At 47.2% G+C, this 18832-nt stretch overlaps 2 protein-coding genes across 2 annotated transcripts in view; one reads left to right on the forward strand and one right to left on the reverse strand.

The window, feature by feature from the left end:
* Positions 1-14345, forward strand: part of NINJ2 (ninjurin 2) — a 51953-nt gene extending 37608 nt beyond the window's left edge. Inside the window, exons 2-4 of the mRNA XM_040596423.1 lie at positions 9188-9419; positions 10771-10955; positions 11839-14345. Coding sequence (XP_040452357.1) covers positions 9188-9419; positions 10771-10934 — 396 coding nt within the window. The 3' untranslated portion in view covers positions 10935-10955; positions 11839-14345. The remainder of the gene's footprint in view (positions 1-9187; positions 9420-10770; positions 10956-11838) is intronic.
* Positions 14346-14464: 119 nt separating this feature from the next.
* The window catches only part of B4GALNT3 (beta-1,4-N-acetyl-galactosaminyltransferase 3), a 67863-nt gene continuing 63495 nt past the window's right edge, over positions 14465-18832 (reverse strand). Inside the window, exon 20 of the mRNA XM_040595036.1 lies at positions 14465-18625. Coding sequence (XP_040450970.1) covers positions 18517-18625 — 109 coding nt within the window. The 3' untranslated portion in view covers positions 14465-18516. The remainder of the gene's footprint in view (positions 18626-18832) is intronic.

The raw sequence follows: 18832 nt of genomic DNA on the forward strand, positions 1-18832 counted from the left end.
CTTCTGATGGCATGAGGCCAGATGCTCAGCTGCGAACTGACACAACTCAGTGTCCCAGTTCTGAACAAAATCAGCAGATTCAGCCTTTTTCGATCCAGAGGTTGGCTCAATTTCCTGGCAGAGGAGGAAGCTAAGCCTGGCAGTTTTTGAAGAAAGAGAATACTATGCACCCAGGTGAGACTAAATCAGCTGGGTCTGTTTGGAGATGCTGGCGAGTCCTGCAATAGGAGACAGACAGTGACCCACAGGACAAATACACTGTGAGTGTTAGTACACGTGAAACTGGAAAAAATGCGCTTTTTTATGTTATTTTAATACAAATAACAGAGGGATAAAACCCCCTGAGTTTCACTGTTTATGGATGTGGTTTCACCAGCTCTGCCTCTGTTGAAACTCCGAGTAATGTTCTCCCCTTTTTCCACCTGGACTATCACAGCTTCCCTTCTGTGGAGAGCCCCGAGCACTCAGTGACCGGGGGCACACAGATGTCAAAATCTGCAGATGAACCTAAACTCCAGTGCCTTAGAGTGAGGTTTACCTGGTAAATATTGCAAGATGTAAAGCCCCCTGGGAATAAGAAAATCACCTACCTAATTTAATCAGATTCAGGGGCTTACATGCGTGATGAATTCAGTCTATGTGTATTGTACGTGCAACGCAGGGACATACCACATTTCTACAGTAAATCTTGGCCATCTCTCTCCCTGCATATCACCTATGTGAGCATTATCATTATTTTACAGATGGGGAAACTAAGATCCAGGGAGAGCAAGTAGGATGCCCTAAGCCACACAGCAAATGACAAGTTAACCTTGGGCTTCCTCACATGAAAAGCAACATCAGACCAGGGCTGGGGTCGTTCTGTATAGAGAGTTGCAGGTCACTGGGCAAACAGAGCACATGGGACCATTGCTATACGCTTGTTCCATTTTAAGACTTTTTTTTTTTTACCCTACACATCTGCTACAAACTACAGTCAGAGGGGGATTGGACCTTTGGTCTGATCCAGTACAGCTGTTAGTATGTTCTCTCAGTTTTAGAAATCAACCTGACCCTTCAGCATTGGACGCAAACACCCTTAGACTTGGAAGAAATTCAAATTTAGGACCTTGCTTTAGGAATGTTTTGTATTAAAATGATTTATATGAACACATTTGCTCTTTGGATCTGGCAGCAGCCTGCAATCAGGCCCAGCTTTTCTTAATATTTTGGGCCATAAGCCATCCAGCTTGGGGATTTATTCTTCTTAACGTGTTTAGCTTTGTAAGCACCATGCAGTAGTTACTGTTATGCCTCCCGGCTGCTCTTCCATTTTTTATAAACTCATTTTCTCTGCTAACCTACTTTTAATATTTTTTTTCTTGTAAAGCTGTTTTTAGTCTTCCCCTGCTTCCCCCCCCCCCAAAAAAAAAAAAACCCACACCAAACAAAACCCAACAAAAAACCCAAACACCCACAAACCAAACCCAACAAACTGGGATAAAACAGCTCTGGGTGCTAAACACTAATGACCTGAATAGGCCCCAGCTTCTGTACCCTGGCTTTGGAAATAATGTTCCCACTAATCCTTTTGAGTGCACTCCCAATTCCATACATACAAAGAGCTGTTGTGTCATCCTGTGTCATGTCCCACCCCCCCATACACACCCAACTGCTTCTGTTCAACAATCAGAGATGATGCATCAGCACATTGTAATTGCTGGTGCCAAGCAGTTCTTGAGCCCCCCAAACCACTAACTGTTTCTGAGCTATAGATGGAGGCTCCTCCACCAGTGTCACTGCTCTTCCCACCTTTTTCTCATCTCAGCTACCTGGAAAAGAAAAATTATCTTCTCTTCCAGCTCAGCCCTACAGCCTGCCAGTTGATTCCTGGATCCCCCCAATTCAGTTTCATAAATACACTTAACGAGGGAGTTTAATATAGATTTGGTAAGACAGTTATTTGAGCGATACATAATTTATGTTGCCCTGTAGCATAGGAAGCCGTGAGTGGCATCTGAGAGTGAACAGATTCAAGATACTTGCCATACAGCAAGCAGCACAGCATGCCAAAGGGGGAAAAGAACGGAGGAGAAAGAGGAGACAGAAACCTAAGGAGGGGGTACATGAAGGAGGAGAAGAGCTCAATAACAGGAAAAAGTGTGAAAGAAAAGCAGAGGGTGAGAACAGAATGGAGAATAGAAGAAGAGGATGAAAGGAGAGAGGAATAGCTGAACAGAAGATGCAGGGTCTGCAGGATGAATAAGAGATGAGAAGCTTGGAAAGGGAGAAACAGAGAGCAGAGCATGCACGCTTGATGTGACAAGCGGGTCTCTGAAGGCTGCGAGTGCTGCAGCCAGCCAGGTAGCGGCACCGACTGCTCTGTCAGACAGAAAGCGAGGGCAAGGAGAGGTACCCAGTCTCTCATGGGGCTCTGCTGCCTCATGACTCAGCACAGCTCCTTCCCTCTGCTCCCCCTGCCAGCCACAGCCGGGGGGCTGCCCAGCTTCCCCACCCCCTCCCAACCCTTCAGCTCTACACGGCATTACGTTTTGCTGTTAGTCTCCTGCTCTTGCATGACCTTGCTTTGGGAAGCCGTAGTGAGAACATGGATAAATTGGAGAGGCTCTGCTGGCAGCGTCACCCAACTGCACTTCCCTCCCTCGAGTGATAGTAGTGTCTACTTTGGCTCCCCTTAGCTCAGGGATGAAGGCCCTAAGTGCTGCACCGCGGTAACATCTCTGCCAAGAAAGCTCACCAAGTTTGCTCACAGGTGTGAGATGAGACATAGGAGGTGGATAAAGCAAATGGAGAGTGGGACTCTGGTGAGTCTAGAGAACAGGAACCGTGATTAGCAAGGACACGGGATTTGTGCCTACCATTTGCCTAGGCTTCCACTTCTGAAGAGGCACAGGCTCTCAGCTCCTGGAAGTTACTTTTTGTTAAGAGACCTCTTTCATCCAAACAGTTAGGGTCAGTGAGCTCGCTGTTACGCTGAGCAGTGACCTGCCTCAGAAGTGTAGGAACACCTCAGAGAAAGAACTCCATCGGGCCCAGTCCCATACATGGGGAGAGCCTGAGATACAGGAAAGCATCGCCGATTTGTTTTCTAGGATTTATTCAATATGAATTGAAGACAACACAACCATTTGGCTCTGAACAGGACCCCTAGTGAGCAGAACAGATGGCTGTATTAAAAGGAAAAAATCCTAAGCACAACTGGACTAGCTGAGAGCCTCCACAGAGACTGAAGCAGGGGACTGGCCCTGAACACTCAGTTTTCCTTCTGCTTGCAGCATCCATGGCGAGGTTTACTATTACTTCTGTTCATGGAACACAGCCAAGATGCTTCTGTTGTGCCAAATTGGAGGAAAAAAAAGCCTTTGCCACACAGAGTCTATAATATAGTTGGTGCTGACCGAAGCGTTCCCTGTGTGTCACTTCTCTTGCACTCATGTCGCGGTGCACAAACCTGCTTCCCCACCTGCATGCTGACACACGCAGCTCTGCAGGGGAAGCGGGACCCATGGGGTGGGCAGACCTGGTAGCTGCTGCTGTTCCTGGCGCTGCCACTGACGCTGTCTGTGCCTAGGCATGGCACATAGGCAAAATATATGAAAATCGGTTCCCTTTACCCAAGTGAAGTGGTCAGGAACTGCAGGCAGCAAGGTCCCCCGGAAAAGACTGAGCGCAGGGTCTTTAACCTCTCTGCTTGCTCTCAGGGAAATCTGCTCCTCTCCTACCTTGCAAGGTGCGTCTTTAACCTTCATCAACTGATGTTTACAAAGTACTTCTAAAGCTAAACTGCCAACTGCCAAATACTGCGGAAAAATACCCGAAGATTTTCCCCAGTGCCCGATGCTGTGTGTGTGCCCGCCTGTGTGCGGCTGGCTGTTTATCAGCCGGGATCCCTGTGGTGGGCGTCTCCGCACCTACCCCTCCGAGTGCACGGCCTGCATTCATGTCTCTGTTTTCTTTGGCATCCTCCAGCATTTCCCTTGGAACTAATGGCCAGTAATATAGTTTCTTTTCAGACATCCCCCTCTGCCAGAGTGCTCCCATGAAGAGGATTATCATTCTCATACTTGCAAGCCTCATGCTGTCCCACTGTCTCTTTCAGTCTGTTCTCCCCTGGGGATAGGGTCACAAAACCCACAAAGTACACAGCTTCACAATTAGATCTGCTCTCTATTTTTTTTTCCCTGCCCTGAAAAAACACAACAAGAGAAACTGTAGGTTTTGTAGAAATTGTCCAAGTAGCTTTAGGAAAGCTCTGTGCCCCCCTCAGCCGCAATCTCCAAGTTTTGGAGGAAATATTTAGATGAACCTGCTCCAAAATTTTTCAGAAGTATGTATTTTTTGTAAAAATAAATGCATAATAAAAAGCAAAGGATTTCCCTTGAAAACTAATTTCAGTGGAAATTTTTTCAGGTAGCTTCAGTGAGCTGTGGAGCTCAGCTTGCCCTCTGGTGCCAGAGCCAGGTTTAACAGGCCCTGTGAGCTGCCCGCCAGCTCTCTACAGCAAAACCAGAGAGCAAGTTTAAAAAGAAAAAACAAATAATAATAAAAAAAAATATCAATCCCATGCTTGTAGTGATAGACATCCTCCTTTCTACAAGAATTCCTACAAAAATTAAAAACAACAATAGAAGTGAGAGTTAAATATTTGTGCATGTGTCCGTATGCTTTGAGTAAGAATAAAGCTTCTGACTCGGGTAAGTAGATGGCTGCCTCACTCAGCCCCTGTAGGGATCTGTATCGCTGTGCCACGTTTACACAAAAGGAAGCAGAAAGGGGATTTGCCTGAGGTCAGACTGAAGCCAGCAGAGTGTTTGCAGGGAAAGCAGCTGTCTCATATGTGAAGCAAAAACATTCAGAGATGGGACACAGGAGCCAAGCTCCAGCACCAGTTCAGCCAGCGCTGTTGTGTGACTGGGCTGTACTTCTTCATGTCCTAATTTCCCTACCCTTAAGAAGTGGCAACAGTGATACACCCCCACCTTGGGGAAGTGCTGCATACTAGTAGGTGCTGCTTTCCAGCAGACACGCTGGCTCTGCAACACTTGCAAGATGAACTTGGTGTCTGACTGCCAGATCCAGGTTTCCTCTCTTTGATGCAATATGGAGCAATTCTCACTCTCGGAAGGAGAACACTTTCAAAGTGACTAGAAAGACACCAACTCTAGCCTGATGACATAAATCGCTTTGATAAGCCTTCGGGTATGTCCTGTGACTTGACTTAGGTCTCTGTTTGCCAAAAAGGAATCATTTAATCTGGCCAGTATCCCACATAACACCACCACCCACCACCCCTCCCTGCTGTTGGGGCAATCCTACTGCAGGGAAACCAGAGTTGCTTGTGAGCCACAGCAGTTTACAGGACTCAACTTTAACACAAAGCAAAAGTAGAAATGATCCCACTTTGAAAGGCTGTGCATGCATTGTGGCAGCTCAAAACCAAAACAACTCACAGCCATGCATTCATACCCCACAGATGCAGCAGTTAGCTGGTGACAGCTGTGGCACCAGGCATCCCCAGCAAAGCCATCCTCCGGCACTAATTGAAATGCCAGGTCTCTGAAGGCTCCTGGTTTAAGTCTCCTGCTGTTTGAGGCTCCAGGCTTGCATTTCTAGCTGCTGGACTAGTCCAAATACTCTGTAAGGGCCAAATCCACAGAAGAGCTAGATCAACTAAGAAGGACACCTGAGTCATAAGGATGCCTGCAAACTGATTGTTTAGCTGCCTAAATGAAAGCTTGGTGTCTACCATCTGTCTTCATCCAGCAACCTTTTGACCACCTTTGTGGATGTACTAAGGTTTGGCTGACAGAACTTTGAAACAGAAATCACACTTTTTCATTGCTCAGTTTAAGTGTTTCACAGATCCAGTGACTCTGCATCGGAGATCAGTGGCATCATGTCTCAAACAGTGGAATACGCCACTGAGCTCATTCACACAAGAAAAGCCCACGTAAAAGCTGTCTATTTTCATTGCCCAGTTGTCTGGGTCACAGAACTCAGTACATTGCAACTCTACCTCATTTCACACTGCAGGTAAAGGAAAGTGGGGGCAGCCCAAAAGGAAGATGTGTTTTCATTTAACAAGACCTCCTGTCTTGCTTTATTTGTCTCCATATAAGGGACTGGGAACAGATGTCTCAGCCTCCTTGTACCAGTCCCTCATTTAACAAAAGCTCTGTCTTGTTTGTATAGCGTCCTTGTTCTTGCACGCTTAACTCATCCTTATGCAGAGAAACTATCAATGCTCAGCTTTGTGACACTGCAGGGAGGAGGGCTGACTCTTTAGGGATAAGAAAAAAAACATGAAAGGGTCAAATCTCAAACCTTGCACCATTTAGTATGGGTACCACTCTGTTGCAACAGAATCACCTGCTTTGAAGCCAGCTGAGACAGGGCAGTACTTAAATACTGTTTTTTAGAGCATGTTCCCAGGATTGGATCTTTTGCTGGCCTCCTTTCCCAAAGACATGAGATACCTCTATTTTTCCCCAGACACCAGACAGCAATGTTTAATAAGTCTTGAATACGTACACATTGCCTTTGAGTCCTTAGTAGCTCTCTATAGACTTCTACTTTTATCTCCTTCCAGTATCCTTTAGCTTCTATCTTCCACAGCAAGAAATACAGGATTTGCAAAGGGGCCACTTAAACACAGTAACTTTACTTTTAGAAACCACAAGAATTACATGCTTTCAGCGATCAAAAAAGTAAAAAAACCCCCAAAGCACTTTCCTACCCAAGCCAGCCCTTTCTTAGGGATCACAGTTCACCAACAGTTCAAAACTGGACACATGCCTTCCTGCTCACTTTTTACTACACATCTTCCCCACATGAAGGTGATTGCTGGCACAGGCTACAATCCCCCTCTGAAATCCAGCCCCAGTTTAAGCATCAGAGACACAACCACATCCAGTGCTCTCCCAGGATCACTGGCTTTGCTCACACTCCCACCCTGGCACAGAGGAAACCCAGGGACACACAAAGAGATCACAGACAGCAGCACAAAGCGTTATCCATAGCCCTTCTCTATGTCATGCCCAGAGCATGGAGATAAAATTACATTTTTTTACTTTATCTAGTACAAAAGGACCAAATCAGGACTTACCATTTTATGTAGGCACAGTCCTACTTCAGTAGGCAACTAGAGAAATCTCTTCCACCATTCTGAATGAAAGAGGTCACTTCTGGCCCTTATCTCCAGATTTAAAGGGTTATCCATCAGACAGTGCTGAGGGCAAGGCTGCTGGTCTTCACTACAGCTGACAGGAGGCTGATTACCGAGAACTGAAGCCTGTCTGCTATATTGAAGTGTTGTTTTTCTTTCTTTTTTCTTTTTTTTTTTTTAACAAAAAAGATCATAGCTTGCTGCAGATATATCCAAATCTTTTGTTAACTGTTGCCTTTACTGTTGTTTTATTACCAGCTGATGACACTCTGGGTGAATTGAAAACTACCATCCTATTTTCTATTTTTTTTTTCCCCATCATTTGGGTCAAGACAGCTAACAGGGGAACTCAATTAACAACAAAGATTGACGAAAAAACAGATGGCTAAAAGCAGCCAAATGATATACAGTTTGCAATTAGGTTAAGGGCTACCAGGTGATTTACCCCTTGTAAATACCTGTTTCTTTCCACTGACAATAAATGTGCCTGAATGATTGAAGTCAGGTGTGATGGATCCCACCCCTTGTCTTGGTGGGTTTCAGTGCCTGATGTTTTGAAGAAATAGTGTTCCTGGTTTCAGAAACAAAAATGTGGGCTGTCCCATCTGCTCTAGCATCTTGTCTAAAACAGTAGCCAGCAAAAAGTCTTTGGAGAAGATATAAAGCCCAGCCACTGACAGTCGTAGGATCATAGAATTGTTTAGGCTGGAAAAGACCTTTAAGATTGTGAAGTCCAACTGTTAACATAGCACTGCCAAGTCCACCACAAAAAATGTCCCTAAGTGCCACATCTACACGTCTTTTAAATACATCTAGGGATGGTGACTCAACCACGTCCCTGGGCAGCTTGTCCCAATGCTTCACAACCCTTTCAGTGAAGAATTTTTTCCTAATATCCAATCTAAACCTCCCCTGGTGCAATTTGAGGCCATTTCCTCTTGTCCTATTGATTGTAACCTGGGAGAAGAGACCAACACCTACCTCATTACAGTCTCCCTTCAGGTAGTTGTAGAGAGCAATAAGGTCCCCCCTGAGCCTCCTGTTCTCCAGATTAAAAAAACCCAGTTCCCTCAGCCGCTCCTCATAGGCCTTGTGCTCCAGACCCTTCATCAGCTCCGTTGCCCATCTCAGGACATGCTCCAGCACCTCAGTGTCCCTCTTGCAGTGAGGGGCCCAATGCTGAACACAGCATTCAAGGTTTGGCCCCACCAGTGCCAAGGACAGGGGGACAATCACTCCCCTTGTCCTGCTGGACACATTAGTTCTTCTGATACAAGCCAGGATGCTGTTGGCCTCCTTGGCCACCTGGGCACACTGCTGGCTCATGTTCAGCTGCCATCAACCAGCACCCCCAGGTCCTTTCCCACCAGGCACTTTCCAGCCTCTCTGCCCCAAGCCTGTAGTGCTCTCTGGGGTTGTTGTGACCCAAGTGCAGGACCCAGCACTGAGCCTTGGTGAACCTCATACAATTGGCCTCAGCCCACTGATCCAGCTCGTCCAGATCCCCCTGCAGAGCCTTCCTGCCCTCAAGCAGCTCATCCCAACCTGGTCTCATCTGCAGACTTACTGAGGTGCATTCAATCTCCTCATCCAGATCATTGATAAAGATATTAAACAGAACTGGCCTTTGAACACATGACCCAAATGGAAGATCTAATCCCCTGTAAGTGTAAGGCTTGTCTGTGCCCTGAAGGAAAGAGAATTTAATATTCCTTGCAAAATCCCTGGCTCTGGGTAATCTACATTATTGTAACTTTGGACAAGTTTGTTTTCCATAAAAATAACCAGTATTTTTCTAACCTTGCTGACCTCTTGATCACCACAAGTGTCTTGTGCCTATTAATATCATGAGGCAACTGTGAGGGGAACGTGGGCACTCTCTACACTTTTAAAACACGCAACTCTGACTCTTTCCCAGGCTTTCTAGATTAACGCTGTGGGGAGTCAACAGCCCGTTCAGCACGGATGAGTCTGTCAGCTTAGCAATTGCACCAGTTCACGCGGTTTCTCCTGTCTCCCCAGGGTGTGAATCCTCAGCTCCGGATTAACGGGCCGATGAACATCAACCACTACGCAACGAAGAAGAGCGTGGCAGAGAGCATGCTGGACGTGGCACTGTTCATGGCAAACGTCACGCAGCTCAAAGCGGTGCTGGAGCAGGGGACATCCTTCCAGTACTACACCACCCTCATCGTGCTGATCAGCATCTCCCTCTTCTTCCAGGTGATGATAGGGATTCTCCTCATCATCACTGGTAAGGTGGTCACCAAAGCATGTGCAACTTCACAGGGCACCCCATGGCTTGGCTGGCATGGGGATGGAAAGGAGAAGCCTCTTCCCCCAAATCATTCCCCCTAGCTCCAACCAGGGCTGTGGGAGAACTGAGGACAGCTTGACATGGGTGGTGGGGAGGTCTGTGTCACTGCTTTTCAAAGTGGTGTGTGCGTTGGTTTTTTTCTCTTGGTCAACAGCTCTGAGCACTACACTTCCTTCAATTCCCCACTGCTGAATCCCTGTTGTAGGGATAGAGCTGGTTTTTGGGCCTCTTGCTGCCCATCCTGTAATGTGCCCCTTCGTGCATTTCCTGCAGATACTACATTTTAGCTTTCACCTCACTCAAGCTGAAGACATAATAATTTAGGCAGAGGTGTTCCCTATATTCATCTCACATTAAACCAGCCCCACAATTCTCCTAGTGCTATACTGACAGTACATTAACATCAGCATTTCAGACAGGCTTGCCCAGTGCTCCATCTAATACAGCAGTTGCAATTTTCAGCCTCCATCACATGCCCCGTATTAAAAGTCTGCAGGACACTGACTTTTCCTGTACATCCTCTGTGGATTTTTATGTGAGACACAGGATGGCAGGCTACAGGAAATCCTGTGATGTGTTCGTTCCCCTGCCCCACATGGCACAGCCTTTCCCGGTGGCAGCCACCGTGGCTGGAGCCAGCTGTGAGGAGAAGGGGGACAGGGGACTGCAACTGAGGGCAGGAAGCCACAAGGCTGCCATCTGCATGGCTCATTGGCCAGACAGCCCCGGTAACCCAGGGTATTCCCGTGCCCGAACTGATCAAGGCCCATCAGCTACAGCTGATCCCATTCATGTACCCAGATACTTCTTGGCCAGGGGGGTGAGGAGGGGGTTGATAGCTGTGTCAGCACATATGTGAGATCTGGGCATCAAGGAAGAACTGGCCTCCCAACTCTAGCACAATGTTCCTGACCTTGTGCCCCATGTCACCCAGCCATCCCTTGCCATGTCCCATGGCCATGCAGTGGGGGGGGGTCACACAGCACATGCCTGGCTAGCATGCAGCAGTAATTTGGCTATTCTGGGTTGGCCCATTGGAAGGCCACGGGACCTCCATGGCAAAGCAAAGACATGACATAAAAAAAGACGTTTTCCTCTGCTCTGTCCTCATACATCACCCTAGGGCAAGCTATGGCCCCTGTAAGGTTCCTGGGATTATTCCCCCAGCTTTGTGGCTGCACTGCCTGGGGGCACCATGGACATCTGCCAGGCAGGGAAGGCTTGCAGGGTCTGGGGGACTTGGAGTCAAGCTAAAAATCTCCCTTTCTTTTTGCACTGTATCGCACAGCTCGTTTGAACCTGAATGATGTTGCAAAGCAACCCCGCCTGAATATACTCAACAACGCTGCCACAGCTCTCATCTTCATCACAGTCATCCTCAACATCTTCATCACAGCCTTTGGGGTGCAGAAGACCGGCCTCTATCCTACCAGGAATTTTCGACCTTACTAAGTCATGGGGCAATGGGGCCAGGTAAGGAAGGGGTGAGTTCCCATCACTGCCAGCCCCTGGAAGGGCTCTCAGTCTCAGAAAACACCATTGCAAGGTGGAGAAGGAGAAGGCGAAACTGCACAAATTAACAAAGCCTTTCCAGCAGCACGTTGTTGTCCCATGAGCTTCTGGGGCCACTGAACAAACTCCCTCAGAGGAGGACTTCTCCTTGCTTGGTCTTTAAAGCAAGAATACCAAATATCCCAACTGCTGGGATTTATCAGCTGCAAGTGGTTTTCAGAAGGCTGCAGACCTTGTGCTAGGTAGATGGCAGTTGTGGATGGGAGCTAAATTTGGGAAAGAAAACTAGGTGTGTTCTGGGAGGTATCCAAAGATGGCAGCATTATCTGTGCAGAAGAAAAGGATGGTGCTGGCAAGGTGGGGATGAAAGAGCTCTTCACAGCCAGTGTGGTTTGGCAAGGGCCATTTTAAGAACCTCTTATTTTCAAGACATACTCTTGTGAATAAGAGTCCAACCAAATGCTTGGGTTCCCATGTCAGGCCAATGAGGCAACGACATGTTCTTAGGTTAAAAGTGCTTTAGGTCAAGAAGCAAAGTTCACATCTCTTGCTTACATGACCTGTAACATGTAAACATAGTTTAAATGCTATATACTGGGGCAAGAGGCAGCAAGAAAGCTTGATGGACACATGATACAATGAGGGAGGATGCAAAAGCCAAGTGTCTATAACAACACAGCTGGCTTGGGATCTGAAAGGGTGCAAGTGCTGAAGAGCAGGACCCCACACCCACAGGGGTGGCCGCGGTGCTGAGTGACCTGGTATGCCATGACAGCTCCACTCTGCCCTTGCAGTGTGGAGGACCCTGCTGCAACCTTACCGGCATTTCTTGTCTTCCCTGCAGGATGTGAGCAGCATGGCTGGTGGGGAAAGTCTGACCTCAGCAGGAGCCCATCGACAAATCCAGAGAATTGAGTTAAACTTCCAAAACCATGTGCATGTTATGGTATACCGGCCCCTCACTGTGTAAGGCTTTTGCAGTTCCGACAGAGTGAAAACAGTCCCTTTCAAAGCTAGAGCATACTTTGCTAGAGAAAGCTGCAGGAACAGCAGCAGGTATACAATTTCAAAGCACAGCTCTGTAAATCTTAACTCTTATTTTAGTTGCCTGCTTCACATATTCAGTATTGGCACATTTTGTAAAGAAGATTGAATGATTTACTTTGTAGGCTAAATAAACAAGAAAAGTCCAGCTTTTTTGTCTCAAGCATAAGTTGCTATACTTAAAGCAATGCTGTTTCATAGTTTACTTCCAAAATGTTGGAATGGATTTTTCAAACAAACAAACAAAAGTTCTTATGGGAGGATAGAAAAGCGTGTGTATGTCAATGAGGCCAAAACCAGTTCAAACGTTTTCCTAGTTGTTTAAAATTAAAGGCAACACAGTTAAGAAAACAATCAGATATTTTCGGCATTGGAAAATTAACAATGACAGAGAATAGCTGTTAAAGTCTGAAGTCATCGCCAGGGACCTATAAGGAATGATGTCAGAATAGCCTGACAATATTTAGTAAAAAAGGAAGAAACATTATACATAGGAAGACCACTCTAGACTTATTGTCACAATAAGAAATGACAGGTGCATAGTTTATCACTTTATTTAAAAAATCACCATTATAATTTAAGGTCTATCACTACCACAAATGTTTTTAAATATATCATTTTTATATTGACAATGCTGGGAACTCTCTTGTACTAGAACCATTTGTTTCCATAAAAAAAAAAAAGAAAGTCTTTGAAGTAATGATTTTTCAGATTTTTTTTGAAAAAGTAAAAATTTTTTATCCTAGATTTTGTAACTCTGTAATCATGCTAAAAATTTGATATTTTAATAGCCTGGTGTAAGCCTATTTAAATAATGGCATGCTCTTCTGACTATTATTTTCTTCATTGTACAGCAGAATTAGAATTCAACATGGATTTTTCATTTTGTATACTCTTGCCACCTCTGAGAAAGAAATGTTACAAAAATGTCCACATACTGGTCTTCAAGAGCTACTGGAGTGTCTGACACTTAAAAAACCCAGATACAGGCAGGTTTCATTTGACTTTAAAGAACTAAATTTCTGTGTAAGTCATGGGTGGTGCTTTTTTCTGGAGAGGGTGTGGATGATCTTGTGGGCAAAGGCTACGGGCCAGCATCGGCTATTAGCTGCAAATGACAGCAGCTTTTTTGCAGCTGAAGGAAAGTTGCATAGAAAGGGTAGGGTGGAAAATGCCAGTTGCATATTTACCAGAATTTAAATCAGCAAACCTGCGCACAGTCTGGGATCTGTTTGGTGAAGCAGGTAAAGTCCCATCCTCCCCTTTGTCTGGGGGATGGCAGGTCTGGAGTGACACTGAGTTTGCTGCTTTTGTGGGTCCTCAGTCTCTGCTGAGGCCGACAGCAAACAGGGGTGAATGTTTCTGGGAAGCCTCCGTTATTCTACTCTCCTCTAGGACAAGGCTTCACTGTAGAGGCTGCAAAACTAGTTCTAGCCAACACAAAACCACCAGCTAAGGGATTTCAGCCACTACTGGCCAGCTGGGTTCATGAAAAGGTAAAAAATTACACACCCCATGTGCAGATCCCAAATCCTGTGACTCATTGTTTCACAGAGCAGGAGGCAAAGCAATTAGCATTGATGACGGAATGTAAAGAGAGAGAAAAAAAGAAAAGTTTCAGCCGGGAAAGAAGCAGTGAGGGGAATTTCATTACCAGACTTCAACATCGTCATCTCAGAGAGCTGCCAGGTCAGGTACAGTGGCACACAGGGCTGCCTGATCAGAGAGGGAATCCCGTCGCCCAGCCCAGGAGAGCAGAGCGCTGGCAGTGCGCTGGAATGCTTTCCCCCTCCATCACCTTTAATAACAGTTTCTCATTATAATGGAAGCAGACTCATTAGCAACCTTGGCTGCCTTCTTCCCTCGCCATGTCTGAGTCCCATTCCTGCCAAACTTTTTATACGCAGAGGAGGCACATCTGAAGCAAAAAGGGGCCAAATTTGAATGTAAATAAGCAGCTGCCATGAAAGCTGACCTCCCATTTGTGCAGGCCGTGCCAAGTACTGAGCTCAGGTCTAGGCTCTCCCCTGTGGTCTTCTCCAGGAATCGTCCCCTGCTTGTGAGAGAGACCATTTTATTCTCCGCATTCTCTATGATCACATCGCGCTTGTGCTTTTCTGGGACACTTATTTGTCCAATGTTTCTACCTTGTTTCACATGAACCCAGGAAGACACGAGAAAAACTGTTTTGTTGCCATCCCGCTTCCTACAGCCCTAGTGGGGACCGAAATGAACCTCGCTCCTGGCTAACCTTGCTCACTGCATCACCTACCCACCACCTGCAGCACAGCTCTCACTGGCTGGGGCAGAGAGTGACCCGTCTCTCTGGTATTGCCTACACCTTTGGTCATATGAAGCCAGAGGAGCAACATTTGGTTTCTAATGCCTGTGACACGGGTGTAACAAACACACGGATGGAACTCAGCTCTTGTAGAAAGACAATGTATTTATAAAACATGAAGGAGAATCAGTGTAACCCCCAGCTCCGACAGAGAGGTGGCCCAGGAGTTGTCTTGAAGGCACAGACCCACTTTTAAGGCCGATAGTTCAAAGGTACTATTAAGATTTTTAACACAAGGCATCGGTATCTAAAGAACAACTTCAGACATTTGTAGGCGATGAGGAGAGGCGAGATGTTCATACTAGGCAAACATTAAAGACAAGGACAAAACAAGTCACACCATAATTTTCACACAATACATTTCTCTCAGAATGAAAGCTAGCCCTTCTACATTTCCCTTGCTGATCTGCAAAACAATCCTCAGCCCCACAATTCGGTCCTGAAGATGGTATCGGCATTTGTAGGTAGAGCCCCCTTGCCGTGCAACCTGTGCCTGGGGGCCCGGGGTCCCAGCCTGGCCACATCCTGCCCCAGGAAAAGTCTCTTCTGCAGCATGGCCCATCGCTTCCCCAGCTGTCCCCAGCTCCCTCCTGCCTGCCTGCTGCTGCACAGGAAATCCCATGCAACTGACTTCCTCCTGCCATCAAGGCAGGACATAGCCAGGATGTGCACGAAAGCCAGAAACGTGGGGCAGACTTCACCGCGAACTCAGGCTCCTAAAAAGATCCCAGTAACAGAAATGAGGTTGACTGCTGGGGGGGAAGTCAGCTTCCTGGCCATGGCGAAGCCACGTTCCCTTTTGCTCTTCAGAAGCTGTGCTGGACCCAGGGATGAGCCCTCCTTGCAGCAGCAGTGTGTGCCATGCAACACTTAATGATGTGGTGAAACACCTGGTGATCAGGGACCGCAGTGGCCTGGCCACTGCCCTGGATGACCACATCCTTTCACTGCATGGCTGCGGGACTACCTGCTCCTGCCGTGCTCCCTGCTCCCTCCCTCTTCATGACTCTGTCTGGGGAGAAAAACTGCGGTTGGTTTGGAAGAGGGGCTGCAGCCTCAGAGCAAAGCCCAGTGCCGCTTCTGCAAGACTTGCTGCTGGCTGGCAAGTCGAGGAGCGTGTAGCCCCTTCTCTCCCTACAACTCACAACAGCTTCTGAGCATGCAGGCTGGAAGACAGCTTTTGCCCCCATGGGCTCCCTCCATGCTCCTCCACGGAGGCTGCCAACTAATGCCAATTAGTATTAATCACATTTACTACCGCAATGCTTAAATACCAACTAAAAATCCTCACTGTGCTAGAAAGGGAAAGATATTTGTGATGGCAACTTTGACAGTGGATTCACTGGCCATCAGGAAACTAGGCTGAAACCTACTAACTCCTTACATGTCCACCAAGGAGTCTCCACCAGGTAACCAGTTCTGCTTGCCACTGGCCTGGGTTACAAGGCATGAAGGAAGGAAGAAGGTGAAATCCTCACATTCCCCTGGCAGTGTTGGAGTGAGGGCTGCACCCTCCTTTCCAGTTCACTCTTTGCTGACTATGCTCTTTGGTGAGGAGGAAGAGTTACTCATATCATTTAAGCCAAGTGAGCTACCTTCTGGATGCACCTAATTCTTTCCAGAGTCTGCAGATGAACACCAGTTGCTAACTTTAGGTGCTGCAGACCACATCGAAGCCAGATGTGAAAGCACATGGTACAAATAACCCATCCTTCCTGTGCATGACATAAGGGCCACCATTGAATCTACCAGTTCTCCATCTGCAAAATGGGCATCATGCCTTTCTCTGCTCGATGGGGCCAAACAGCTGGGTCCTGCTAACGCCTTACCATGTCTCAGTGCTCACACTCCCTGCCAGCCTCTCCCCATTCCACAGGGATTGCGTGACAGAGCTAGCCCAGGCAGGCTGCGGAGGCGCAGTCCCAAAGCCTGGAGAGCAGCTCACCTGCACACTCACGGGGTTGTGCCTGTGTTTGCATGAAGCACAGGCTCCAACAGGCACCGAGAGCATGACTGACACTGCACATTCCAGGCAGAAGCAGAGCTTATTGCAACGTTGCATCACAGGGCTTTGGCCTCCTCAACTCCTATGATACATCTAAAAAGAAATAATAGTGTTGACTGTTGTCATCCTCTTCCCTCTTGCCCCAGCTGCAGTGTTTCATTTAGTCTCCACATGGGTAACGTACTTTTTCTCAACAAAAGACTGCTCTGGCTTGGGCAAAAGGCTAAGGCTGCCTCTTCTGAGATACTCAGTGTCTGCATCCTGTCACACGCTCCAGAGACACAGCCATTCCTTCACTTCTCACCACAGCTGCACACTGCACAGCAGAACTTTCTGAAATCTAGTTGACTTTTTCGGACTCCATCAGTCACAAAACCCAGACTGAGGCAAGCAGATGATTTGACAAGATTTCTATCTCACGTGCCAGAACTTGCATGTTCAGTTTTCTACTGCAATAGTGCAATCTGATGGACTTGTCAAGCACCACAGAATTAATAAACGAATGCCTATTCTGAATTGGCATCCACTCTATCAGCATAAAACGCAAACAAGTCTAATAGCATGTCAGCATTGCTTGTATCCTGCATACCTCCGTTACTCACTTCTCAGCAACTCCCCACAGAGCCAGGTGCCGTGAGCAGCATCCTATGTCGTGCTCTCCCTTGAAGCTTGAGACTGGTAGCAGCCTTTTCAGCAAGGTATGTGAACACTGAAGCTCCAGTGCAGGGCACTGAATGTGCTGGGATTTCTGACTTTCTGTAGTCTTGTAAAATGGTTACAGGGGTAAAAAATCTTGCCTTACATTAACAGGAGTTTTAGGGGATGAGAATTCCCTGTAGCATCAGGCCAGGTGTGGACAGGGGCTCTTCCCACAGTTCTTGGGTCAATGCCAGCATGGGTCTGCCCATCCTTTTACTCACTCAATCTTCTGTCCTTGCTGTTCTTTGCACCCAGTGCACGTGCTAAGGCCTGAGGACACCTCCTCCGTACTGGGCCAGAGCTCCCAGGGCTGTTCTGGCGATGAAGCACCAACAGCTGTGCTGGTTCTTCAATCAAGAAGCCTGCTCTTTACATAAAAGTCAAACTATGACAAGACATAACTGTGAGGCCATAACTTATTAAATTAACCTTTAGATGATGCATAAATGTACAGGATTTAGAGAGCAGAATACTCTGTCTCCTCTTTTTTCTGACAAAACAACAATATTTCAACTAATAAAATATTGCCACTTCTTCCCTGCTAGGGTTTCCCTGATATTGTTAGGACAAACACACATGTCTGTCATATAAGGCTGCAAAATTCCTCCTGAGATGCTCTCCTAGCTTCTCTGTATAACCCCTCCACTATCCTCAGGCAGTGGATCAATAATTTAGGTGGAGTTGTAACATCAACCCCTGCCACCTCACCCAGCTGCAGGCAAACGTGGCTCTCATAAGGGAAGTGTACTTGCATCTCCATCCATGGCCCATAATTCACTGAATATGAGCACAGTTTTTAAAAATTACTAAAGTGAAAAGCACAGAGAAACGTCTAAGCACCAGCAGCCTAAAGTGCCTATCAGCTCCTCCACATCCAGGTTTGCTTGGGTCAGCACATGGGCATGCGGACACAACACAGTTCAGAGAACTTACTTTGGTCCCTTGTCCAAAGGCACAGATACCAGAGAGAGGGAGAAGGAGGGGAAAAGGGAAAGGTTGGGTTTTTTTATCTTTTTTTCATTCAGGTATTGAAAAAGAAGCTGTGTTACTCTAAATAAAGCATTCTGGGCTTAGCTGGGATTTGTGTTTGTTTGGTTTGCACCACGCAAGACTCAACGGGTGGGAAACATGGCACCTCTCCCACTGCACCATCCGCCAGACTGCATGGCAGGAAACACAAGTTGGTTGCTTCACGTGTTGACGTCTCGCCCACATGCCTTCCCAGCAAGACACGGATCCCACGTCTCGGATACAATGGCTCACAAGAGAAGCTCCCGCTCCCTTAGCCTGACCATCCCTTCCTCGGCTGTGCCATCCCATCAGAGGGCTCTGGAGGCAGAGGAAGAGTCTGTGTGCTCGGCTGGGTGCCTCGATAAAGTGCACGTCAAGACGAGATGGTGGACAGTGCTGCCGAGCAGCTTTGGGGTTGAAGGCTACAGGGTCTTCAGCTGGCGCCGGTTCCACATGCCCCGCTTCGAGTGAAACCAGTGGAAAAAGTTTCTCAGGGAGAGACGCTCCACCTCCAGCCCGGCCTGCAGGATCCTAGCAGAAAGGGGAAGGGCAGACTTAGGGAAAACTTGATCACACAGATACTGGGGGGCTCAGCCCCAGGAAATCTGTGTTAAGTTGTGCTGTTGTCAAGAGACTGCAATCAAACCAGAGAGTCCAGAATAGCTCAGGGGTATCTCACATGCCTAAACAGGCATCTAATGACACCTGCTGAATGCTTGTGAACCCTTTGGAGCAGGA

Source organism: Falco naumanni, chromosome 5 (assembly GCF_017639655.2).
Source record: "Falco naumanni isolate bFalNau1 chromosome 5, bFalNau1.pat, whole genome shotgun sequence".
NCBI lineage: Eukaryota > Metazoa > Chordata > Aves > Falconiformes > Falconidae > Falco > Falco naumanni.